General features: G+C 42.5%; 1 protein-coding gene across 2 annotated transcripts in view; it reads right to left on the bottom strand.

Annotated features, from left to right (window-relative positions):
- Window positions 1-21,815, bottom strand: part of OSBPL11 (oxysterol binding protein like 11) — a 39,682-nt gene extending 17,867 nt beyond the window's left edge. Inside the window, exons 1-5 of one of the 2 annotated variants that reach the window (XM_086751180.1) lie at window positions 21,469-21,815; window positions 4,207-4,275; window positions 2,939-3,114; window positions 2,172-2,251; window positions 972-1,154 (exon numbers count right to left, since the gene is read on the bottom strand). In XM_086751180.1, the coding sequence (XP_086607306.1) occupies window positions 972-1,154; window positions 2,172-2,251; window positions 2,939-3,114; window positions 4,207-4,275; window positions 21,469-21,623 (663 nt within the window). In that variant the 5' untranslated portion in view covers window positions 21,624-21,815. Of the gene's footprint in view, window positions 1-971; window positions 1,155-2,171; window positions 2,252-2,938; window positions 3,115-4,206; window positions 4,276-21,043; window positions 21,133-21,468 lie in introns of those variants that run through there. The other variant, XM_086751181.1, reaches the window with a different exon arrangement.
- Between the last annotated feature and the right edge of the window lie 5,450 nt (window positions 21,816-27,265).

Genomic DNA, 27,265 nt, shown 5'->3' with positions numbered 1-27,265 from the left:
GGTATTTGGAACATTTTAGGGCTTGGCTATGTAGTACAATACGGTGTGAATTTACAGAGGATCAGCTCTTTGAAAGCAGAGTTAACTGTGCGCAGTCAGCCTTAGCACGTCTCAGGGGTGACAGGGCAGAAGGCTAGTAAAACACGCAGTTACACAGCCTTGCCTACGCAAACACACCAGCTGCTATCAGAACACATCTCTTATTTTCTTCCAATAGAGAACATGATAAAAGTCTTTGTATGCAAGGTTTTTTTCCTATACTTTGAAAAACTGTGATGGATTAAAAAAAAAAAAAACAAAAAAAAAAAAAAAAAAAACCAAAAGCCCCCAAAAAGCAAAACAAAAAAGGACACAGACAACTCGTTGACAAATCACTACAACCCTTCTGGTGATCTTCACTTCTAGTAGTTTACAAGTATTCAAGTTGTGTTATGCTCAAGCGTAACTTAAAATAACAAAGGGCAGGTGCATGCTTGTATTTTAACTATGTCTAAAATAAAATTGTAGGTATTATATCCAACAAGCATTTTAACTTCAAAAAGGTAAGCAAGCAAACTAACTTTGACATTCAGAATTCCTCCTTAGTCACAGGAGATACAAGTACAGCTTAGTCAATTCTGCTCTAGCTTGACACGCGAAGAAAACAGCGTATGATATAGGAGTATCATAGTATGGGATGTTATACTTCCTTAAAGCTATTCCCCTGCCACCTGTAGCGCTAGGACTTGCAAGGATGGCAACATGAAAAATTCCATCTTGCGCATCAGGATATTATTGTAGAGCACAAAAGCCATCAAATATACACCACATACTTAAACAATTAGCCAAGGCAAGTTACTTATCCTCACACAGCTATGCAATAATAGCTTAGGACATGCAATCCACAATATAGCCAACTAAGAACAACACAATCCTAAAAGTAATAGGACAGCGCTTTCAAAATATTATTAGATAATTTAAGGCATACAAACCTCTCTAACATCTACAAGGTGATCTGGCTGCATAATAGGAACTCTTTTTCCAGTTGGCAATCTGTGGTGTCCAACATTGAAAAAGGAAACTGCATTTTGACTGAGTCGTCTCTGCACACCAGGAGAGTTGGCACTTCCTTGAGATGCAAGAGAGAAGCTGCGAGATTTCAGAGGAGGGTTGTTCTAGTGAATAAATAAGCAAATTGAGAAATATTTACAATTAATTCCTAAAGCCAGCAAATATTCTAATTCCTAAAGCCAGCAAATATTCTAATTTGAAAGATACAGCAGAACAGTTCAATCCTTAATTTTTTTTTTTTGAGAGAAAGGACAGATGACAAAGTCATAATAACATATTAGTCGCAACTGTTAAATAAATATTTTGCAGTATCTGCTGACAGTTGCTCTGTTTTTTGGTCTAATTATGAACAATCTGTGAAATTAGATGGATCAATATGTATCACTTCCCTGACTTGAACATTAGTCCTTGATCTGCAACAGTGCTAGAAACTGGCTCCTAACAGATCATGCAAGGACAGAGCTCACATTTAAGAGAACGGGATTTTGTTTAGAACTATTTATTGAACTTCTCTCTTAAGATAAGATAAGATGTTGATCTTATCTTAAAAGCAAGGTTTTATTCAGGTATCAGAATGGGTTTATGGTAATCAGGAGGTCCTATAAAATACCACCACATGGTTAGCAAATGTAAGTAACAATCCATAGACAGAGTGTTGAGGACTTGCTTCTCAAACATTCATCCTAAATGGATTGGTGGGCCATTGAGTATTTTTTTTTTTTTAACAGTAAAGGTTAAAAAAAAGAAAAGCTCTCAAAATTGAAAGGCTTCAATTAACAGGATTACCCATTAAAAAAAAAAAAGCAAAACCACTGGAAAATACTGGGCTAAAGCTTTGATCTTTCAGCTCTGCCTTCCGTTCAAATACCAGCTCACCAGTACCTGCTCAGGGAGGACCATTCAGCTCTTCAGAGGCAAAATGAATTCACTTTGCTTCATTCCTAAAGCATATTTCTAATACAAGTCAGCTATCACTCAGAAAAATTTTCCTGGACCTAAATTTTGAGCTGAAGTACATGCCCTTTTGTAGAATTTGTCTTAAATAACAGGATAGTTGTGTCTGCAACATCTACCACCACTCTAAATTATTTTTACCCACAAAAATATCAGTCATACGATACCTTTCCAATAGCTTCCGTATGGTGTTGCGTGCATATCTGTAGCCTACTAACCCAGTGTTGCCGTTCTTTAGCATCAGTAGCTAATAAAAGCAAACCAAAATGATTATGTAAATGAAGACATTTTGAAATATGGGCAAAAGACTGCTTAATTCTTTAAAACAGCCAGAAGACTTAACATTACATAAAGTTCAACATAAATGGCATGCTCTTTTAAAAAAAAAAAATTGTTGAAATAACTTTAACAATAACTCCTCTCACACACGTTTCGCCTGAAATAAGAGTAAGGTACCCTGAATTAGGAAATGACAGCAAGTCTTCAAGGGAAGAAGTACGAGAAGGTATTAGCCCAGATTTCTGAAGCCTACAAAATCAGAGAATGGGCTTCTATAACTGCCACAAAAAGGCTAACATATTGAATATTAGGAATAATTCAGTTCTCTGCAAGCATCAGCACGTACAATGATACAGAAAACTATACTCCTGTATAGTTACAGGACACTATACATGAAGGCTAAACCCTGTTCAACACACATCTTAAGTTCAGGGTCTGAAAGTCATCAAACACAGAGTATGAAACCATCCATAAATAAGGATGGTTCCTAACTGAAGAGCAGGATGAAAGTTTCACATATAATTCTCACTGCAGCAGTCTGCCAAACAAGTTCCCTTGCTTTGGCCTCACTGCCAAGCCCAGCAGAGCAGCCACAGGTGAGAGCCAGGAGTGTCCTCTAGTGGAATGATCCCCTGCCCAGGAATCTAGGTCCTACCTCTTAGTTTATACTGCTCCCCGCTGGCAGCATTGACTGTAAAGGTGTGAGAGTCTTCATCGCTGGGTGAAATTACAGCTCCAGCTAGCTGCAGGGTACCCCTGGGCTTTAGATGTCTAGACTGCTCATTCACAAAGTACTCCAGCAGGCCAGCATCATTGTTTAAAACAAAAAATCTGCAATGATAACAAAGTAGACACACTACATAAAAAACAGTTCATTCTTTTCCTTTTTTTTTTTTTTTTTGGGGGGGATGGGGAGGGGAAGGGGGTAGGGGGAGTCAGGGGATGCGCTAGTGGGAGAAGTCAAGGAGCACAGAGGTGATTGGGACTTAAAGACAGTCAGAACAGCTCCAACAAGATTGCACAAAAATTATGCTCTTACCAATTTTTTCTCAGAGACCAGGGATTGCACAACAGAACAGCTGTGCCCACAGAAGAGTGCTATTGCAAGATTTTGGGAATTAAAAGAATATCCTGAATCTCTAAGGCTTAATGCATCCTTAAACTACATAAATTAAGAGTAAAAGAACCCCAGACACAAAACAGTCAAGACACAAAACTGTGAAACTGAAGCAATTACAGATTTAAAAAACCTGAAGTGGACATTATGCTTCAGCTATTCAGTTGAGTCTAACGATAAGTGTACTGACACAAGTCACTGCATGCCAGTGGTAGCACAGGAATTTGGCCGTATGGTATGCTAAGGACTTGTCTGCCCGATATCAATTTGGTTGCACTCTGCTGCTCTAGGGACAGTATCAAGCTGGAAGCCTGACCAGGAGTTTCACCTGCCAAAGAACAGCAAGTTATTCCAGGGCAGACAGACATCCTGGGGAACTAAAGGGAAAAGCTTTATTGAGTTAGAACTTCCAGGAAATAAATTTCTTTTTAAAAGAAAAACAAAAAAACCCAACACCCAACATGTTATGATTTGGCATAAAGCAGAAAAAAAAAAAAAGAGACAATATTTTAAATGGAAATGGAGAAAAAAAAATAATGCTGCACATGCTTTTTACATAGTTCTAAACCACCAAATGAGTTAACTGCTTCATACTTCCAATGCATTTTTTTCTTATTCATGCCTGAATACAATATTCTTCATCTACATGTTAGCTTAATCTATATTGAGAAAAGCACACAACTCTCCCATAATGTTTTCCTAACTGAAAAAGACAAATACGAGTAGTATTAAAAAAAAAATCTGAAACATGTTAATTTAGATGCTGCAAAGACCAACACTACTACAAAGCACTGTAAAAGACTTACCGATATTGCCAACCAGTGACGAGATTGGTATATTTCATTAAGTAGCCATAAATATTTTCCATGTGATCACTATGAAAAAAAAAAAAAGCAATCAGACAATACCAAACAAACTTCAGATCTTCCCAGCTTTTGATCATCATTATGTATGCTCAGAAAATGAATTTTCATTTTCATTTTTAGAATTGCAATACCATTTTAATAGAACGACCAACACAACAGATTTTGCAGCCTCATTTCTAAAATAATTCCCTAAGACAGTTTAACCAGACTTAGTAAACTCCAGATAATTTCAGGGCATAATTAGCTTCACCAATACTTGACTTTTATTCAGCAGGCACTTCTGGACGCATTTGTACTAGTTTCAGGTAATTAAAGACTTAGTATCCATGCTGCTTCTGTTTCCTGCTCCCTATTCTAAGCAAGCATTGTATTTTTGGACTCCTGAACAAAATTAACTTTCACTAGCTTAACAGAATTTTTATAATGGTCACCAACCAAAACCAGTCCCTGGTTACTCCTACACGAACGTGGTTTTACTTATCCTTGGTGCCGAGAACCCTTCCCAATTACACGAACAGTCATGCTCTTGAACAGATGTGCCACGGAACACAACATGTGAGTGCAGGTCACATCACGATATTCCGAAATGTAAAATAGGAGACGAAACATCTCCTCTGGCCTGGCAGGAAAATCGGGTAGCTTCTCTTTCAAAGCCTCAACTTGCAACATCCACCAGAACTGTGAACTCATCGAGGGCATGCGGCATGGAGACTTAATATCACTACATTACCACTTCTGAAAATCAATTATCCTAAATAAGGCTTTCAGCTCTCATGGCTACAAACTAACCATCTTAACACCACAGTTTAAAGACTTACTTTATACTGTACATTCCCGTAATTCTAGAAATGTCACTGCCATGCTCTCCTCTCTTACAGCAGGGCGCAATCCCACATTGAAGAACACACTCTTGATAGACAATTCAGGTCCAGCGTGAGAAAAAAGTTCCAATTATTCCAATGAATAATTGAAACAATGACGCAAATATCAGACACTAACTATTTGCTTTTAAAAAAAACTTGCATTTAAGTCATCTTATTTAGATCTTAAATTAAAATTTCTGTAGCTTGCAGTATGTTGATGAATAAATGAAAATTATTCACAGACCATTGGAGCAGCAGCCTGTCTTGGTCATTAAGAGGTCAAGTACCTCCATATCAGCAAGAGTAGAAAGATAGGGGAAAATAGGACTGGTAGAGCCAAGGGATCATCTTCATTAGTGGACTTTGGTTGCAAACATAGTCAGAACAAGTGCTGGTGTAAATTTCAAATAATAGCTGAAGCTGCTGTCTACATCTCATTTATAAACAGCGTCATTATCATCAGCTTAGTTAGATACCTGACAATTCAATAAATACAACACATCACACTACATTTCATCCTAAAGGAAGCTACTTAGGGTGCTGCTAAGGAAGATGATCTCAAAGGAAATCACTGCCATACGAATCAATGCCACATTACTGCCATTCAGTAATACTACTCAAAGAAGAGGTGCAAGAATGTACATTTTTGAAGAAAAAAAACCCCAAGTTGTTGAATTTTAATGTTACATTTAAAACTAAAAATACGTGTTCTGCCTATTACTGCAATCAGTATTGTAGTCATATCCTGCAATGGAGAGCAGCCAGCAGGACTATCTAGGAATTTAATTTCTAATAGCTCATTAAGTGGTACTACAGATAAAAATAAAGAGAGAGCAGAGGGTACTCAGGCTATCATATATTTCAAATGTACAAAAATCCTAAAGGAGACATAACCAGACATCCTCTGCAGACGCCTCTCATTTGTTATTATTGGCATACAAGGAAAGTACAGTTTAGACTTGCTCACTGTCTTAATTTAGGTGAAAATTATGAGACTGCATAGTCATAAAAATGTATGAGCTTGGTTTTTAATCATCTGAAAATTGTCTCTAGTCACAGCTAATTGTTTTTCAGTTTTAATGAATGTAAACTTCACCCTTGCTTTTCAGGCATGGTGCAGAGCCCTGCACACTCAGCCTACAGCTGCTGCACTCTTCCACTTATTCCTTCCTTAAATCACAGATATGTTTAACAGAACCCAAGAAAATCAAAAGAGTAACTTCAGACTGCAAAGAATACAGCAGGATTGTACTGAAAGTCCATTGAAAGTCCATTCATCTGTCAAGGGTAAATTAAACAGTCTTTGATTAAAGTTATTCACCAACTTTAACTTAAGAGGGTAGATTTAGATTAGGCATCAGAAAAAAGTTTTTTACACTGAGGGTGGTGGAACACTGGCCCAGGTTGCCCAGAGAGGTGCTGGATGCCCCATCCCTGGAAATATTCAAGGCCAGGTTGGACGGGGCTCTGAGCAACCTGATCTGGTTGGAGATGTCCCTGCTCCTTGCAGGGGGGTTGGACCAGATGGCCTTTAAACGTCCCTTCCAACCCACCTAACTATTCAAAATTTATTTGAGTGTAATTGATGAGACAACTGATATGGAAAAAAGAAGGGGGAAAAAAAAAAAAAAAAAAAGTAGCTGTGGAAGGGAGTCCAGCCCTCTCAGCGGTGTACTTTCACACCCAGTGAGCACTTGACTACATTTCTCCTTCATCCACATGTTCCTCACTACTCAGATTTTCACTTTGACGAGACACAAACTTGTTCAAAGACCTCCTCTTCAATAACTCCTATCTCTAGCCTCAGTAGTCCCAAAAGGCGATGGTGGCGTATTCCTTTATGGACTAATCTCTGCAGCAAGGGAGGAATACAACATGCCAGCTGCCAGGGACAAGACTGAGCTGTGGCTTGCTTTTTGTGAGACCAGAGAATGTTAGCGGAGCCAAAGACCGAAGAGATGGAGCATGAATGGAGGTCCCTGCTAAATGAGCTGCCTCTTGTCTTCTGATTTTCTGCCAGGCTAGACAATATTGATTAAATTATTTTCCTTAATTGTGTTCGTGCTCCTGTAATAGAACTCCACAAACCGAAAAGACTATTTAGTTTTCACCCCGCCAAAGGTTGGGCAAATTTTTAGCACCCATGCAAGTAATGGATTAGCCTGCCTGAAAGGTATGAGAAACTTGGCTGATACTTAAAACACTTCCCTTGACAGTACAAAGCCTAGAGGTAAACAAACAAGCAAACAGAAAGGAGTAAAAGCACAGCCCTTAGAGGCACTAATCACACTCTCCCAGCACAAATTCCCACACTTTGTGGGCCAGGGAATTTTTAACATTTGAATTGAGGCTTATTTTTAAATAATTAACAATTTTATACGCTAAAAAGATTTAAATCCACTCTACAAGTCGTAATTCACAAAAGGTAGATCCTGTAACTGTACAAACCCATTAGAGCACCACAGTTAACCTCCTAATCATCTTCTGGGTAAGCACTAGTACTTTCCTGTGAATACAGAAAAACATTCTCAGTATTATTTATGAACAACAAGGCCACAGAATTAGAACTAGAGCATTTCTTCAGTGATTTTAAGATTAGTGCCTCCACAGTAAGGGTTAAAAAACTAAAATATTTGTTGCTGCTAAAGCAGTGCTGTAAGTCAGTCAAGATTGAAGAAAAAAAAACCAAAAAACTCCACAAAACAAACAAACAAAAAACCAAAACAAAACCCAACAAACCACCACCACAAAACCCCAGAAATATTTCACTACTATGGAATTAAAAACAAAGCTCTTCAGAGCACTACAGAAAACTTTTAATATGGTAGATTTTGAGAAGAAGAAGTTGAAGTTCAGGCACTGCCTCTGCTCATAGATAACCACAGTTAGCGAAACACGAGCAAGATCTGCCAGCATTGTTTCTAATAAAACAGGTTTTACTGCAGTTTCAAAGTCACCTGTGTACTTGAGAAGCCCCTGCAATTTCCCACGTCGAGTTTCTTTTTCTAGAAAACATTTCAGAAGTGAATTTGACTCAAACCACTGAGCAACTTATCTCAACACTGACAGTGAGGCCTGGCTGCACCGGGATCCTTTCCCACTTCAGGAATACCTTCGCGTTCCTGCTGCTGCCTACATGCACGTACACGCACCTCTGGGTACATCTATCTTGTCATAGCCAAGGAGCTGCTGTTGCCAGCCTCAGACTGTCAAAGGAAAAGCAACAGCTCCGCAACAGTGAGTCAACAACCTCTGAAGTCCTCATTTATGTAGAAATTCATGCCTCCTGTTCTCAAAGAATTACAAGTTTAAGTGTTGCAACAGACCTGTCACAGCCTTAAAGATGTACAAAAAAAAAATCCATTTTAACTTTTACTGGACTACTTCAAGTGAGGATACCTCATGAGGAACTCATGGTACAACACCTGAACTCCAGCCCAGCACATTCAATGCCTTTCTCCAAATCCAGGTTTTTTCAAAGGCTGAACACCACTGGACTTGGCTGCCCATTTACCACACTTTTTAATTCTATAAATATTGTGAGATATACTGAAACTCTCCCTGTAAGCAAATGACTGAAGGTTATGAAAAATTACAAGTCAATTCATATTCTTTTCTGAAAACTATTCCCTCCCCAACTTCAAAGGTGTTTACCACAAGCCAGATTTCTACATACCCAAGTGCTACTAAAATACAATAGAAGTAAAACATTCACAAAGGATTATTGTTAGTTCATTTATCCTTTTCTAGTACGCCTCTGAAGTTGCAGCAGCTGTCAGTGTCTTGCAGGCTGGTCTCTTGTCCTGGGGGAGGAATAAGACAGCGATGGTCGGGCCAAGCTCCCCCTGTATCCTGTTTACGTGCAGCACCCGAGTATTGAACGCAGATGCTGGGGAACAGTATTCCCAGAATGACACCTTCCAGGAGCTTCAGCCAAGACACCTAGGCTCACACCTGACAAGCACTGGGCCAATATGTTCTCCAAGAAGAAATACCGATGTGAGAAGGCCTCCTTGTTCTTTTTTCATACCCTTCACAATACAGCTTTCCCCAGAAGCCCCACAAACAAATTGTCACTAGCAGTGGCACAAAGTTACGCCCATCTGGAAAGCGATTATAAAAAACTTCCAAGACTGCCCTTCTGACTATTTTAATTTTGCTGGGACCCAGACAGCACCGCGTGGGATACTTTGAGCAGCCAGGTCTCTGAAGACCCAACAGCTGTTAGAAGAACAAACGCAGTGGCCAAAGGCTTCCCCACAGACTTGCATAAGGCCTGGCTTGAAGTGGCAGCTGAGTATGTGTGGATTTGCTTCCAGCAGGAAGGACAGCCAGGAGCCTGGAGCCCATGTAGATGTTGGAGAGGGCTCCGAAGGGAGATCCAGCCTCCATAGCTGCCACCACCAGCATTGTGACAGTGCCTTCAAGCCCCAGCCAAGGGAAAAGGCTCCTTTCTACTGAGCTCACAGCAAGATGCAAAAACCTGGTGAAGGAGACTGTCTTCAGATTAAAAGCTAGCAAACAAAGAAAAAGGAAAGAAAGAAATTGGGACCATAACAGTGCAAACCAATAAGTGGTTTTGACTACGTAGTTTGAAAAAAGCAGTAACTGTTTTCACTGAACTTGTTGATCTCTATCTGCCCACAGGCTCGCCATCTGCAATAGCTTGCTTTTTCCTCACTGGCCACTGCAAAATGCTTATCCACCACATACTGATTCCCCTTTTTGGAGGGGAAGGGCAGGGGAAAGAGAAAGAAAAACAAAACAACAACCAACCAAACAAAAAAAACCTATGTCAGCAACGGAAACTTTGGGCGTATCTTCTGCAACTGCAAAGATCACTTGCTGGCAAGAAACTACCACCACATTGAGCACACTCCAGTCCCACGGCTTGTTGGTGCAAGTGTGGGTTCCTCAGTACGCCCAACAAGGTAAGGCAGAAGCCTCTACATTGCTGACAGAGTATCTACATCAATAAATTAGCTCTGCTTTTCCAAATGGCTTTTGGAAGAAAAAAAAACCCTGATCTTGCTGTGCAATGCACCAGCAGTGCCCTACAGTCAACTGTAAAGTGGCAGTAAAGCCACTGCTCTTCAGCTCATGTGTTTAATTAGTCAATTATAAGTTTAGAAACCAACAAGTTGCAAGGAAACAAGGAAGTTGCAACAAATGTAAGGAAAAAACTTTCAACAATATGGCAAGAACACTGACAGTAGACCCTCAGGACACTTCAGAACAGCCACCACTTGGCCACAAGCGTGCTAGCAACAGAGAATCATAGAATCATTACGGTTGGAAAAGACCTCTAAGACCATCAAGTCCAACTGTCAATCTAACACCACCATGCCTGCTAAACCACGTCTACGTGTTTTTGTAACACCTCCAGGGATGGTGACTCCACCATTTCTCTGGGCAGCCTGTTCCAGTGCTTGACCACCCTTTCAGTAAAGAAATTTTTCCTAATATCCAATCTAAATCTCCCATGATGCAACTTGAGGCCATTTCCTCTCATCCTATTGTGAGTTACTTGGAAGAAGAAACCAACACCCACTTCATACAAACTCCTTTCAGGTAGTTGTAGAGAGCAATAAGGTCTCCCCTCAGCCTCCTCTTCTCCAGGCTAAACAACCCCAGTTCCCTCAGCCGCTCCTCATAAGACTTATGCTCCAGACCCCTCACCAGCTTTGCTGCCCTTCTCTGGACGCGCTCCAGCAACTCAACGGCCTTTTTGCACTGAGGGGCTCAAAACTGCACGCAGTACTCAAGGTGTGGCCTCACCAGTGCCGAGTACAGGGGCACAATCACTTCCCTACTCCGGCTGGCCACACTGTTCCCGATACAAGCCAGGATGCTGCTGGCCTTCTTGGCCACCTGGGCACACTGCTGGCTCATGTTCAGCCTGCTGTTGACCAGCACCTCCAGGTCCTTTTTTCCCCAAGCCTGTAGTGTTGCATGGGGTTGTTGTGACAGAAATGCAGAACCCAGCACTTGGCTTTGTTAAACCTCATACAACACATACATCCTCATTAGACGTAAAAACTTTTCTTAACACGTACCTCTGTAAATTCCTGAGAGCACAGACATGCAATGGAAGAGACAAGCAGGCTTGCCACGAAGGGAGGGTGCAGCAGAGCCAAAGCGAGCTGTCAGCTGTCCATGAGCCCAGCATAATGTAGCCCAGGCTTCCCACGTAGGGCTGAGGGGCTCCCCCACCACCCAGCTTCCCTAGCCCCCTGCTATCAACATGGCAGCTGTGTTTCGCACCTAAAGGTTCTACCAGTACTAGCACTCAAGGGGAATGATAAATCAAGCTTACAGGTTTTTTTAAAACCATCCTAATTAAACTTGCATTCAGTTCTCCTCTTCTGTGCATTAATGCCACAGGTCAGTTATACACAAGTGAAACTGTATGGTAATGCTTTTGCAGGGTAGCAAGAGAAAAAAAAGGAAAGAGAGAATATTTAATTAATAAGTAGCAAAACACTGCTCTCACTGGACCACTGTAAAGCCGATTAACTACTTTATGACTTAGAGAGCTCTTTAGCTCTCAAAATACACCTGCCTGGAAAGAAACTGCAGTGATTTTCAGCTAAGCAATTTCTCTTGCACATACACGAACACCTCAAGTCAGCAAGAACTCCACTCATATACAATTTATTTGTGGATTTACGCCAGCATAACACAATTGAAGCTGGACCCAAGAGTCAGTAGCCAACTCTGCAGATTTTTCTGCAATGATTACTACTACTCAAGCTATCACTGGAAAAATAACCGTCAATTCACCCAACAACATTTTACAGCCAGAGCATACAAAGCCAGGCACCTCAAAAGGTCTGAGGTCTTCCCCTTGTACCTCTGGAGCATGAGTGTTGCCTGCAGCTTTGTTACCATTTACGTTACCAGTTTACAGCAGCACACCAGAATGCCCAGTTTGACACACTAGTGTTACCAAAACCCCAAACTTTCCCTTGAAGTCTAGTTTCAGAAAGCTCAAGCAGTCAAATTAAAGCTTCTCTGCTCAGCAAACAGTACTAGCATAACACAAGCAAGTCAAACACACTGATGGATGAGCATCTTTGAAATTTTGGACTACCAGCTTGGAAAGCGGTGGACTATTCACAGAAAGCAGTAGAGCAAAACTCTGCTCTATGTGCAGTCCAGCATGGTTTAGCTTCCTATGCATTCCATCCCAAGGCATTTTGGTCCCCTTCTAGTCTAGTAGCTCTTATCCTATCAGAAATATAAAGATATGCCTTTCCAGTATTAAGATTTGTTTGTGATTATGACTTTCAAAAGATTATATTGACAATTACACATTGCCATCCCTGATGTAGGTAAGTACACCAGATCAGCTACTCCAGATAAGCCTCTTGCCTTTTTAATTGTTTTTGCACCATTTTTGAGACACTTCAGATTAAGTACAGAGGGTAACAATTATTACCACCTTCCAAGCAAGAACACAATTAATTGACTATGCTATCTAAATAATCAGAAAGACGATAAGCCTGGAGTACAACACAGGTAAAAAACTGTGTGGACCACCAGACTCAAGAAGCAACGTCCAGTAGTTTGAAGCCTAACTAGCAAACAATTACAAGTGGTGCACTTCAGGGGTCACTAATGTTAAACACCTTCAAACTGGCCAATGGACCAGCATGCACTCTCTGCAACCTCTCAAGTGAGACCAAAACCAGAGGAGCCGTCAGGATGCAGTAGGGTGAGCTGCCTTTCCGGGGGATCCTGACTGTACAGAGGAACAGGCTGAACAAGACCACCTGAACTTCAACAAATGCAATGCAAAGCCTTGCGCCTGGGATAGACTAATCCATGGATCAGTGCAAGCTAGGAATGTTGTGCCAGACAAGAAAAGACTGAGGGACCCGGGTCTGTTCAACCTTCTTCAGAACCAGGGAAGGGTTAACGGAGATCTCACCACTGTCTTTCCTACATGGAGAGAAGATAGACTCTTTTCAGAGATGTACAGCAGAAGGGCAAGCAGCAATGGTCTCAAATTGTAGGAAAAAAAAATTTAAAAAAATTTAACAATTCCTTGTTTGACACAAGGAAAAATTATTCAGAATGAGGGGGGGTAAGCCCTGGGTCAGGAGCCCAGAGAGGCTGTGGCACCTCCCAAAACTCAACAAGAGGCCCCGAAAAACCTCTTCTAACTTGGAAGCTGGCCCTGCTTTGAGCAGGAAGCTGGAGTACAGATTCCCAGAGGCCCCTCCCAACCCAAATTATTCTTTAATTCTTGGAACCAGAGAAATTAAACAAAAATATTCCTACATTAAAACTGAGGCATAAGGCGCTCAGAAGATTTAAACTAATTTAAAGTACATGCGTTAATCAGCTATGTTATGATAATACATAAGAAGAGCAAGACTACTTTCTTGTTCAGTGCTTTAAGTGGACAGTGATTCGCAGACAAGGAATTATTCAAATTTGCTCACTTACATCATGCAATGAGCATCAGGTATTATTCATTTGGCGTTACTGTGCTAATAAAGAGTTTCCTTATGGTTTTCTTCTCCTGTGCTTGTCATCAACATTTATGAAGGAGTCATGTACCAAACAATAAAAGGATGAGAACATTATAATCTCATAAAGGGAACTGAGGAACAATGAATTTTCAGCCTCTCTAACTCTGACATAGTTATGGCCCAGTTTTTATCTTATTTTGTTCATACATTCACATCACAGCTTCTGCTAACTTCAGCTGCAGCTGTGACCCTGTGAAAGTTTTGCAAAGTCAGAGCCAACTGTTCCAAATTAGGCCTCTGAGGAAAAAAAAAAAAAAAAAAAAAAAAGAGGAACACATAGTTAGTGATTACAGTGGAAAACGAGTTTAAACAATACGAGTATTACCACAGAGGAAGTCAAAGCCAGGGTCAGAAACCAGCTCCTTAATATAGCATCCTGCAGTTCTGCACAGCAAGCCTCATGCTTTCTGTTGCATCTCCACTGCAACAAATGAAATCAACTTCCCAATGTACACTGGGGTCTTCAGGAAACTTACCTGCCAGTGCCTAAACACTAATTCAGATTTTAAAGATCTCCAGCGTCACAAAAAAAAAAAAATTAAAAAAAAATTAAAATTACACCTAGAATGAAAAAAAGAAAAAAAAAAAGCACACCCATGGCAAAAAGCCTTCCCTCTGACACTGGTACTCCTGTCCAAGGAGAAGCATTACAGGTTGTCAAATACAAGATTGTCAACTTAACACACGTGAAGTAACAGCATTTCAGCCTGCCCTCCCCTCCCATTTCAGCATTACACACACAGTACAGAATCTGAAACGGTACAAGCTTTGCAAGCACCATGAAAAGAAAGTTGTCTGGCAGCATTACCAGCAGCCAGTGATTTTCTACAAGGAGAATTCATCAGCACTGGCAGGTGAACAGAGTTCACGCCAAGGCAACATCCTTCAGTAAACAGGGGTCCTTGCACACATGCCTTAATTTTCATGGTACGATGAGTACAGCACAAGAACCTACCTAGGATAACCTAACAGCAGCAGCTGGTGCTTTCTGCTTCTGCATTAAGCAATGTGATTAGGTCAGTCACATGCAGTTTGTTTTTCTTCTTCTCTCTGGGGAGAGAATGTGTGTGGCAGAGCAGGATGTTAACTTTGTAGGCAATGTTAATTAACTTGCTGCTACATAATTACATCAGAAAAGGTGAAGTTGAAACATACCCTTTGCACTCAGAGGAGGACAGACCTTTGTAACAGCCATTAACTCCCGCGGAAATCTATTCCATGGAAAGCACAAAGCATTTGCTATTTAGAAGCTATTCAAAAGTTTGTGCTTCAGTTTAGCTTAATCTGAACTCTAAACAAACACCTCAGTATTAACACAAGTATCCTGCTATGCCAGAACCAACTCCCACATATCCCTGCCCCAGCGAGTTTTACAACCTGCCCACGCAACACGGAGATGCTCTGGGGAAAAAAGAGAGGGACACAAGGCTGGAGAAGGGAACCCAGAGCTTGCTGACCTGGTTCAGATTCCATACAAGAACACCAGCCATCATGAAGCTCCTGTTTAAATCACTCAAACCTGTTTCCCCAACTCTGTTGACTTATTATCCCTCACACACTGATTTACTTCTCTTAATTTACAATGCATCTGAGCTTTCATCTGCTCCAACTCCATTCTTCCAGGTCACAAATACATGTGTCAACATGAATGGCTCATCTGCCTTCTGAAAAACGCTTGGGGCTTCAGCAAGTGGTAAAATCAGCTTCATGTGACCCTACAATTTTAATAATACAGAATGGATCCTGAGGTGGATATAATCAGCTGATCGTTTTAACCACGGTCTTCTTGTCTATTCCAATGAGCAAATTACGTAAAGTGCAGTATTTCTAAATTGGTGTTATGAATATGGTACACACTTTAAGCAAAGATTCAAATGAGGATGAAGAAATTCAGGCACCAGGTTTTCCAGCCATTTCCCTCCAGCATACCAAACAAATGTGACAGCCACCCTAATCTGATTTTTTAGTAATAAAAAGAAATATAACACACAAAAACGCAAAAATAAATTCTGAATTTCACAGCAATCACTTGAGAAACTCTTCTTTTCAGCACTCAGTTCATCACACCTCAAAAGGCCAGCAACAAGTCAGAAAGGGAGCAGCCAGGGCTTTCTGAAGGCCACACAGTGGTGAGGCATCTCCACAGATCACCAGAAACAGAAGCAAGGAAGATCCAGGCTCACTTTGACTCAAGCTTGATATCACAGCCGCTAGCCAATGCAAAAGCTGCCAGCAGAAGCCTAACAGGAGCAGCGGAAACCCCATCCCCATCCGCAGCCAGCATCTCGATGTCACAATGCTGGCAGGTTCTTAACAACAGCGGGAAACCAATGAAGTGGAGTGGGTTGTAAGAGCAGAGGAAAGTCAAAGCAGGTGCAGCCCTCGCCAGACCTCCCAGGTAACACCACAGAATTACAGCCTTTCTCTCCCTCTCTCTGTGGTTGCACACAATGAAGAAGAGGTTTACAGTCATCAGGTACAGCAAATATACAAAAATTCCCCCTAGAATCTCAGAGAATTTTAAGTTTTAAGCAGTGCTGAGAGAAAACTCAGGACAAAGGAGGTAAGTAATAAAAAAGAAGTACCAGACTACCAGCATTAGAGAGAACTATCCTAGGATGACACTAACAGTTACACAAAGGTTTGGGAGGTTTCTCTTCTACTTATCAAGTCATAGGGACTTTAACTTAAATTCTGGCCTGTTCTCAGGAGCCCAGAGTTAATTAGGTCAGCTAACACACTCTATTGCAGCCTATAAAGAATTCAATGCTTACATCAATACTATGATGAAAAATTTTAAGACCAGAGACAAGAATGGAGGACCTTCAAGGGAGAGGTTTGCAACATGAAGCATCGTCGAACATTGTGCTGCCATCACCTCCTGTATCTTTTTCTACCATGCTGGTTTCAGCTTTAAAGGCCAAACAGATGAAATTTATCCTCCCAAGATCAAACATTCTTGGAATGTGACTAGAAATGCATGGAAACTAGAAAACTCTATACATTGTCTTGTAACTAAGACTGACATCAACGCCACCCTCAATAAAAAGGATTCTTATCAACATCCACTCAAGAAGATTATATCAGTTTCAAGATACTTCCCTTCATTACTACTAATTAGATCCTTTTTGCAAGATAGCACAAATAAAAATGATAAACACTTCCACAGTCTAGCTCAGCCTCACACGTTTTTGCTTCCACATGTTTGAAGTGCAAAGGATTGTCAGTCACCTTCCAAGTTAACTGGGATTAAACTCAGAAATAAGCATTTCCTTTAAAACACATTTTCTATGGGATCACTTTACGAAGAAGAGTTCATGATCACCTCAAAAGGCAGAATTAAAATATACTTATGTGTTTCAGCTACCAGTTCTGTTATGTTATCACATGCTGACCTGCTCAAACACAGCAGATTGAATTAAGGTCAGCAATTGTTTCCTCCTTTTTTTTTTTTTTTTAGTATTTATGAAGAGTGCTTACACTGTATCAGCTGCAAAGTAAACAAAGCTCTTAAAAGAAGATTGGTACCACTTCACTTGCTTTAAATTTGTTATCCTTTTGCATTTGATAACAAAAAAAAAATTACAATGTTACTCTTTTTACCAAAACCCTCTCCCTGCTGTCTGCATTTCCGTTTGCTTACTCTGATCCTCTCTTACTCTGGCCCAAAGCCACATGGAGTAATTCTGCAAGAGAATCTGCCTTAAGTTTATAACTTAACAAGCAGCAGAATCCACCCAGCATGAGAAACCCTCTTACCTGCCATTGTCACCCCTAGCAAAAACAAATCTTCTTAAAAAAAAGTAATAATAGTCTAGCAAGTTGACTCCTTTCTTTAGGAGCGACTTTCATCCAAATATTTTTCTGTACTATTTCACAAATGTGAATAACCCTGCAGCACTTAAATAAACTTTCAGGAACAGCTAATTGAAGTTAACTTGGCTCCTTAAGAAAGAAAAAAAAAAAAAAAAAAAAAAAAAGAAGAGCAAAAGATATAATCTGTAGCATTTTATAAATATTATAAATATACATGGCTAAATCCATAGTGAGCAGATGCTAAAACCATTTCAGAAACAAGGAACAAAGGCAGTTATCTCCAAAAATACACGTAGAGCTGAAAAGAAGATATATTTCAAAACCTATCTTTTAAGCTTAAAAATCAGCAATCATTTGGGAAATTCATGAATATTTTACATGTATTTTTACTAGCAAGGGAAGAAACGCTGGGAATCCTTTTAATAGCAGTTGAACTGATTTATGTATCTGACAGCAGAACTACTATGAAAAATGCAAGAGGATGGCACATTAGTACATCTCCAACTGGGAAAAACAATCTTGTTTCTCTAGTCAACCACAGTGCTTTGAACTTTTAATTTTGTAGATAAATTTGAACCAGTTATTGCAAGTTACTTCCCTCAAAATTATCTGAAAGCCCCTCAAGCCCTGTGCCTCTGGAAGTCCCATCTGAAAGCCTCAACACTGAAAGGACTTGTTATACTTCGCTGGCACATATTCTGACCAGCTCTGTACTTAGCTCATAGACACAGATTCTGCTTTCTGACTGTGAAATGTTTATGTTATTTGAATGACTACGACTCACATGTCACAGAAGTACCTGCCAAAGCTGTCTCCTTTCTCTCGCTGCTTTGAAACTACTCTGTTCATTTAACCTAGAGCAAGGCAAAAAACAAATGAAGATGGTCAAGAATAAAAGCAGAATTGTTGAATGCAACTAATTCTTTATATAGGCAACTCAACACTTACTTCCTAGCTTGAGAATAAAGAAGCTGTTTTGAAAGTGTTAATTATTTGAACTTATTCAGAAGTCTCACCTTATGGTAACTGTTTCTCTAAATTAAAATAAAGAGTTGAGCATGCAGCAGAGCCTCTTAGGTTCTCTTTGTCTATTTAATTGCAAGTTAACATACATGCCATTCCTCACCCCAGTTCGGAAAATGAAGCTGAGGGTTGGTATATTCATAAGTAAAAAAAAAAAAAAAAAAAAAAAAAAAAAAAGATTATTTCCTGTCAGATGTCTAGAAGAGCAGTTTCTCAAGAACTCTTAACTTCTATTAAGTAAAAAAAAAAAAAAAAAATCTCTTCCTGCCCTCTGAAGAAACTGAGCCCTTACAAATTTCAAAGGAAGTACTGGTGTACCGGCTGCCTGAACTCACCATACACAGGTTGCAGACTTTCTGCTTGTAAAGAGGTTCAGCTGTATCTTCACATCATCCGAAATGTATGACAGCCTCTGGTTGTCTCTTCACCACTGTGATAAATGTTTGGTCTAACTCTATTAGAGCAATTTTTAAATCTCCCTGTTATTCCCCTACAAAAATACAAAGTCAAACTTCCTGCTTCATTTTTTATTTGCTAGACATGCACTTTATCCCAAGGATGTGTGACTTTCCACCTCTTTGAGAGATTCAGTTTTCATTATTTCAGGTTCCAGAAGTTTTTGAGATACATTTTTTTTTCCCACAGTCATAATTCTCCATTCAGAGCATTAAAGTATAAAGTACCTGTTGTCCCATTTGTCTGACAACTATGCCAGAGCTGTTTTGACAAGATGCTTCACCAAATACAGAGCTACACATGAGCACCAAACTCAGCCTATGCTAAGGGAGTACTTCAGAACCCTACTGTCAACCTGCGCGACCATGCATTGCTCACAGTCTGTGCTACAACAGCTAAAGATCAAACTTCCACCAGAAGCTCCTAGCAAATCTGTTTCTAAACGCCATATTTTAGATACTGATTCATTATTAGAGGGTCTTTCTTTTGTCAAATACATTTTAGAATAGAAGTAATCCACAAAGTGAAAACTAAGCTACAGCATCCCATCCAGGAGAACTTCCTATGGAAGGGAACGGGGCAAGGTCATATTTTGTGGGTAACAAAACAAACATAGGAGCAAATAATTGATTCCCAACAGAGAAGAGATTAACAGTGAGGTACCTCAAATGTCCACAACAATAAAATTAGTACATTAAACCTGTCCCAATGATCTAGAAAGAAAAATAAAGACAGAATAATTTGCACTAGAGTATTTGAGCAAATTAAACCAGATATTGATAGCTGCAGGGAATAACATGGACAGTTCCCACTTAGAGCTGTCAAGCCACCAAACTGTCTATCACTCAGACAGTCAGTTCAACTTTTGCCCGACAAGCCACAGCACTGAAAGAAGAAACAAAATACTGGGATGGATAATTTTTAAAAGTGGAATTTCACACATAGCACTGACCTGAGACCACCATCTCAAACATACTACAGAAAAAAAAAAAAAAAAGAAAAAAAAAGAAAAAAAAAAAAAGAGGTTCTGGCAAATCAGGTATCTCATGCTTTCCACTGCCCCCGATTCCACATAAAAATATAACATACTTCCATTTGACTGCATAAACTAACTGCTGTGTTTCACGTGTGAAGCACACACACAATAAGCGCTTGGTCACAGTAATAGCAATTTTCATTAGAAAATTCATAGTTATACTGAAACTAGAGGGTTTTGGTTTTGGTTTTTTTTTTTTAAAAAAAAGAAAAGTTTAGAAGCGACTGGAAACAGCAGACAAGACACCAGTAACTGAATCTGACAAGAAGCTTTCCCTATTTCACTGCCTGAAATATTGGCCCTGAAATCACCACTTTTCTTTGTGGCAATAGAAAGGTAAATTACTTGTGACCCAGATTCTCAGCGATGACTGAGCTGTTCGTTCCCTATTAAAATCACCAGGCACCCAGTGCCTGCGCCGCCCGGGCCTGGGTGCTCATTTGTCTACGCCATCTGATGGCCCTCCGTCCCGCGCAGCGCACACAGATGTACCACACTCCGCTTCTGCTGTCTCCACATGCAGGAAACAGAAAGCCAGTCCATCTGGGCTGGCAGATGACGGCTTTGGAGAGTCTCCATTTGAAGGAGAAGTGTGCAAACTTCACATAACAGCAGTATTTTCAACAGCAACATGGCAGAACTCCAGTCAAGGAGGAGAGACCTAAAAGCAGAGATTTGGAAACCTCTCAAGCAATGCTTTAGAGGGCTGACGATCAGTGTGTGAGTGGAAACTCTTTCAGTCAAAAAGCACAACAGAAAAAAGTACATGAAATCACTCAAATCTATCGAACACACAGGCAGGTAACTGAAAGGAAGCATTTTAGTTTTAAACCATATCCAACTAACGCTGTGTGCTCAGCTTCTCCGCCTATCTCCACTCTCCTCTCCGTACCTGAGTAATCACCCGGATTTATGCTAAGCACAGCGATTCTTTAAATAAGGCAAGACAAAAACTCAGTGCATGCTCCGAGTTTTGCTCTCAGCAACAAATACAAAGCATCAATTAAAAAAAGACTGCCATTAAGTTCATTAAGAAGACACACCGAGCTCAAATTCGGTACAAAGTTTAGCCTTTTGGAAAGGCTGGGAAGCGGTGAAGCGCCTTCAGCAACTTCAAATCACTTTTCACACTCTGCGAGGGAAAAAAAAAAAAAAAAGAACTGAAAGGAAGGAGCAAAGGCACAATTCCCGGCAGCATCTGCAGCCCGGACACGGGGCTTTGTGCCCCGCAGAGGCACACGAAGCTCGGGGCCGGCTGACAGCCAGCGGCCGGACTCAGCCGGGGGCCGGAGGAGCCGCCTGTCCGTCCGTGTGACCCCCGCCCCGGGCTCGGGGCGGGCAGGGCGCGGGGGGGGGACGGGCGGTTCCGGCGCCCCAGGCCGGGCTCCGCAGCACCGGCGGCTCCCGGGCCCGCAGCCCCCCACCTCAGCGCAGCCCACCCCACTCCACCCCGCCCCGCCGCGCCCACCTGTACTGCCAGCCCTTGGCGCCGCGGCCGCCGCTGCTGCTGCTCTTGCCGCCGCCCTGTCCCACCGCCGCCGGCGGTGGCTGCTGCTGCTGCTGCTCCGGTTTGCCCTCGCCCTCCGGCCCCTTTATGGCCGCCGCGGGGTCCGCGCACTGCATGGCGCCGCGGCTCCCCGGCCCCTCAGGGGCGCCCCCGGCCCAGAGCGACGGGGAACGAGGGAGGGAGCCCGCTCCAGCGGCCCGCCGGCCCTGCTCAGGCCGCGCCGCGGCCCGGCCGCGCCCGCCCCATGCGGGCTGCGATGGCGGCGGCTGCCGGCACCCCCGCGCCCGGCTGGGCTGGGCTGGGCTAGGCTCGGCTCGGCTCAGCTCCCGGCACGGCCGCGGCGGGCTGGAGAAACCCGCCCTCCCGCTCCCTCACCCCGCGGCCCGGTCCGGCCGCCCCTTCCGGGTCAGCGCCGCCGCCATCTTTAGTGCGGGCAGCAGTGCCCATGCTAGGCCGCTCACTGCTACTACTGCGCCTAGAGCAATAGCAAACCTTTAAAATAATTTTAAACTCATGGCCACAAGCATTCTTCCTCCCCAAAAAAAAGAGAGGAATAAGAAGAGTGAGGGATCCAAGCTGTCTTGTATACAGGTTGTAATGACCAGGGACATGAAAGCCCTTGGCTGGGATCTTGCTGAGCGTTGTCACAGAGACCCATAAAACAGGGCTGAATTCAGCAGTTCAATGACCAAGGAACGCCATGGCACATCCTAGCCGCGAGAGGAAATACATTTTTCTTCCGATTTTTGCTCCAATTACTGCATATGGGCAACAGCTAACCAGATTTTTTTTCCTTCACGGAATGACAGCAGAGCTGCCTGGGTGAAGTTGGTTTGGTTGTGTGTAATCTTTCAGGCCAGGCTTGGCTTTTGGACAACCAAAACGTGGTTAACTGCGGCTGCATTATTTCTTAAAATCAGGGGCAGAGAATCCTTTTTCTGGCTTTAATCAATCAGCACATGAAGAAGAGGAGGACAGAATCAGACATGGCCGTGGTTAGCGAGTTTGACGTTCTGCTCCACATCCCGTCTCATCCAAACTCCCTTCTCCTCTCTCCAGCTCTTTTATTACACACCTATAATATTGCGAACAACCATTATAAAAAAGACGCTAAAAATGCCCTGTATAAGAATCTACATAGGAGCAAAATGTGAAGGCGAACATATTTCAGACAAATAGTTCATCTACCCAGAGCACCCCCCCGGTAGCAGTTTCATACACCATGAAGCTGCCCTGACTTTCCCATCTCCTACCAGCACATTTCCACTTTTCCAGTGACATTGAAAACTTCTTTGCCTTTGGCCGTGAAATAAGGATAGCATGTTATAAGCATCACATCTTTAAAATACATTTATAAGCTTTAATCTGGTTCCAGATTAGCCCATATCCATCCCTCCTTGCCAGGCACGCACACACTTAGCTAACAGACTGCAGGCAAGGACTGCCTGTTGCATCTACACCTATAATCTTTCTTACAGAGACAATATATGACCACTGCATAGGCATAAAATCCCCTGCTTCTGCCTTTTTAGAAGCACACTTGTCACTGCAGGAGAAAAAGGACATTTTCAGCTGCATTTTTCTCCTGCGGAACCACAGGCAAACAGATCAGCAGAGTCACGTTTTCCATTAAAGAAAATTCTGGCCAGAAATGCACTCCTCTTGCCCTCCAAATGTGTTTGCACTTCATCTGCCAATCACTTGACATTTTAGTTGAAAATATAATATAGTTGCATGGTATCGTAATGCATGCCAACTCCACTGAAAATTTCTGCTGAAATTTTCCTGTGAAAATTTGAAGCAAAAGCAACTCAGGCAATAATTCCACTTGTGTGTTTTATTTCCCCCAACAGAGACATAGCTTCACCCATGCTAGACCTTTCGTAACCATCACAGGTGGTCAGTAGGATGTTCCTCCGCCTAGTACTTCTCCAATACCTGGGACGGACCAGTGGTCTTGAGTGCATGTTTCCACAGCCCCTGAGCATTTGGTCCCTGAGCACAGGATGGTAAACTCAGATTTGCTTCCCCCGTGCATTTACTTTTTTGTCTGAAATGTTGCATTTGCAGTACCAGAGGCTGTCGTAAGATGGCATTGACAAAACGCTTAATAGCATAGAAAGGCAAACAGCTTAACCACATTTGCTAAGGATTTACAGTTCAAGCTGCCTTTTATCTTCACGGCTGCTACTAATTATAACCTGTGTTCAGGTTCACTGCCCTCAGTCTTCTTCTTAGAACAATTCAGTTGCTCAAAATGGCCAAAATCCAAACCTGGCCCTTGCACGCGTGGCAGAGGGAGAGCACTGAGGTCCCACAGCAGTGCCCTGCCTGCAGTCTGGCTGAGCCTTGCCACTCGCCATGATCTCTAAATGCGGAGAAAGAACCCAGGAGCAGTTGCAGATCTGCACTAGGAAAGCGTGAAAAGGATAACTACATTTATTGACATTTGTCAAATCAAATCCTTGTAGGCCTGATTATGGCTACAAGCTGGAGTAGATCATATTTTATTATAACTCATGTTAAAGCAAATTTGCCAAATTTGCCATAATTTATAATTCTGTTAATTTTAGGAAATTGCCCAGGATCTGATAAAAAACATGTACCACTCTTGCTGATTTCTTCCAAAGCTTAAAGTCTGGCTATACATGCTTAGCACTTCTTCAGATCAGCATCAGTTCTTCAGAACAGCAAGACCTATCCAAGCTGAAAAATCAAATCTCTAAAATCCAGCCTATTTTTCATCACCAAATGCTTTTAAATATTGTATTTTTTAAAAAAAAATAGAAATGATGATACAAGCTTTCTGCCATTCCCTTGTCAGTTGGACTGCTTTTTTTTTTCCCTGACCTAAAAAGTATCTTTGGATGAGATGAAGTTTGACATAGTTTTAAACCTCAGTCCTCCTCTGATAGCTGGTCCACAGAAGATAACTACTGCTCCTTTCTGCTAAGGGAACTACATCCTCTGTAGGCGTGAGGAGGAATGACATCAGTCCTGGGAAAGGAAGACCAGAAGCACAGCCTGCCTTTATCGCATGAGGAGTGTGATTTTTCAAAATTGTTGTTGAACTGGGGGAGCTGCTGGCTAATGAGAAAATGACCAGTTGCTAACAGAGCTTCACATGCGCATTTGTTAATTGTACAATCAATGGTTCGTAGGGTTAGATTCTTTCTCAAGGCAAATAATACTTGAGTTTATTAATAGTCTGGGAAACATTTAATATTTTCTGGGCTCTCATAGATAATGAACATGAAATATACCTGCCTTCTAAAATTGCAGACGCCATGCCCCAAGAACAAGAAAGGAAATTTGGTTAGAACAGCCTTTCTCCTTCAACATACAGAGTGCTCGGCTGTATTCTCCTGACCAGGTGAAAATGGCCGGTAAGGTCAGGTAAATGTAACATAAATTATTTCACACACACCTCCCCCGCCCAAGTATTTTACACTGTAGAGATCATTTGACAGAATGTCTTGATTTTGGACCTTTACAGATACCACTCAGTGACTAGGTCTGTGGCTTTGTATGAAACACTGCTCTATTTGACACGCAGGATCTCTGGTGCTTGCTTTAAATGGTCATTCGCTAGTCCTTCTGTAGTCTTAATGGGTCAAAACCTTTTTTCATTTGGGCTTTTCAATCACTGTCAGTCGTCTCCTAATTTCCTTGCTCTTCTCTATCAATCCCTATGCATCACATTCTGCTGTAATGCAGGTCCAGCTGAAAGCACCAGACTCACAGACGGCAGCAGCTCACCTTGCTTACAAAGTTTCCCTCCCTGTCCACAACCCATTCGTGCTTTTCACGCTCACATTTGGCACCATTTCCAGTTGCACTGAGTGTGACTTTGCACTGAGTCATGCTCCAGGCTCCAGCATTACATCACCCCAGCATGATCCAGATGTGGAAATGTCAATTGGAGCAGCAGCAAAGGCTTGGTCTGGCTGGAAGCCAGGAGTGTAATCCCAATAGCTTCCCCCCTGTGAGGCACCCTCTGGACCGTGCCCTGGGAGCTCAGTGAAGAACAGGGCTGAAGGACCTTGCAACTGCCTCCAGAGCAGCTTCTTTGGAGTTGCTGCCTGTGTACGGTTATTTTTCCTTAATGCTCCTGTGTGAAGAGAGGCTTGCCACAGCCTGGAGCTGTTGTCCTCGTCATGCAGCCATGGGGCTGAAAAAGTAGCAGAAGGGATGCTGCTCTGCAGTCATCACACAAAAGCGGAAACCACGGCAGTCCCATCCCTCTCCACACCGGCAAGCTGTGATCAGCATGTTCATGTTGCCCTTTATCTTTGAGACCTTGACAGCCCACGGTTCTGCCCCACCACCTGGGAACAGTTAAAGCACGTACACTCCATCTTGGCAGGGACTTCCAAGTCCCGACACAGACTAAAGCTTGTCCTAGAGAGGCAGCTCCCCAGCAGCAGCAGGAGATAACCGTGTTATGACCAGAGTTCGAGACATTTCCGTAGCCACAGCACTGATGAGCACTTTGTCTCAATCCATTTGCCTGTGCTTGCACAGCTGCCCAGCATGAAGCACCGGGGTTTCTGGAAGCAGGCAGGGTTTAATCCATCAGTCTGCTGGAGCTGCTTGCTGCCAGCTGGATGTGCGTCCTGGGTCTTCCCCGAGTGCCAGCCCTCCGCTTGCTCAAGTCACACAGGGACACCTCCCTGCCTTTTCCCTCCAAATCATGAGCAGGCAGAGAGCTCAGGGTGTTGCCTCACCGCCCACTGCAGCAGAGTGCAGGCTGTTCTAGCACAAGGGGTGATGGCTGGAGCCCGTCACCTCTGTCTGGTCCTTCTGCACCATGGGATGGCTTGCCTTCTGCCTTGCCTCAACAGCCCCTGGGTGACTCCGCTTCCTGAGCTCAAGGGGATCTTTTCCACCGTGTTATTCACCCCAATAGAGCATGAAACACAAACATCCTCCAGGTAGCCCCCTACTCAAGCCTTTTGTGTCGGGGAATTCAAAACCACACATTGTCTGCTTAGGGCCTGACTTCTTGTTCAATAAATGTAACCACATCTGAGTCCACCACTGAGGAGTCAGCCCTGTAGCACTGTGGGACCACCCGACAGGTTCTCACATGGGGAAAGGGAGCAGGTACTGAATGAGCCGGGCTGGGTCACCTCCCAGGCACGTATGGACTGGCTGCAGGGAGAAAAGAGGAGGCCAAGGAGAGCACATCCCCTTACCACCAGCCTGGGACCAGCGTGCGCTCGGTAGACACAAGCAGAACACAGGGTGTGGTTGTGGTTGAGGGGCTTCTCAGCTTTTTAATCTGTCTCAGGGCCGCCTCCAGCCTTTCTCTAAAGACTTTTTCTGCCCTACCCTGTGGGACAACATGGCATTGCTGTCTTCAACTGTTTTGCAGCTCACTGCAAGGACTCCTTTCTTCCATGATTCTCAATTTCCGGAAAAGCTAATGTGTTTTTGTTAATCTCAACTGACCTTAACAGCTGCTGAGTGAATTCAGTTCTTCAGTCACCAGCCCGTTCTAGAAGCATGTTCGTGCCATGCTTTACTCCTACACACTTTTTCTGCACGGTTTCTATGGCAACATGAATATCTCTCCATCTGCTGTAGATCCTCATTATCGTGTTTAGCTGCTTGTTTTCTCAGTCAAATGCCATTTCCAGGTGTATCATGATAAAATAGAGGGGGGTAGATTCAGATTACATATCAGGAAAACATTTTTTACAGTGAGGGTGGTGGAACACTGGCACAGGTTGCCCAGAGAGACGGTAGATGCCCC

This window comes from Chlamydotis macqueenii, chromosome 6, assembly GCF_036417535.1.
Source record: "Chlamydotis macqueenii isolate bChlMac1 chromosome 6, bChlMac1.mat, whole genome shotgun sequence".
In the NCBI taxonomy this organism is placed as follows: domain Eukaryota; kingdom Metazoa; phylum Chordata; class Aves; order Otidiformes; family Otididae; genus Chlamydotis; species Chlamydotis macqueenii.
Note: the sequence above shows the minus strand (reverse complement) of the source record. Positions and strands in the feature narration are given on the sequence as shown.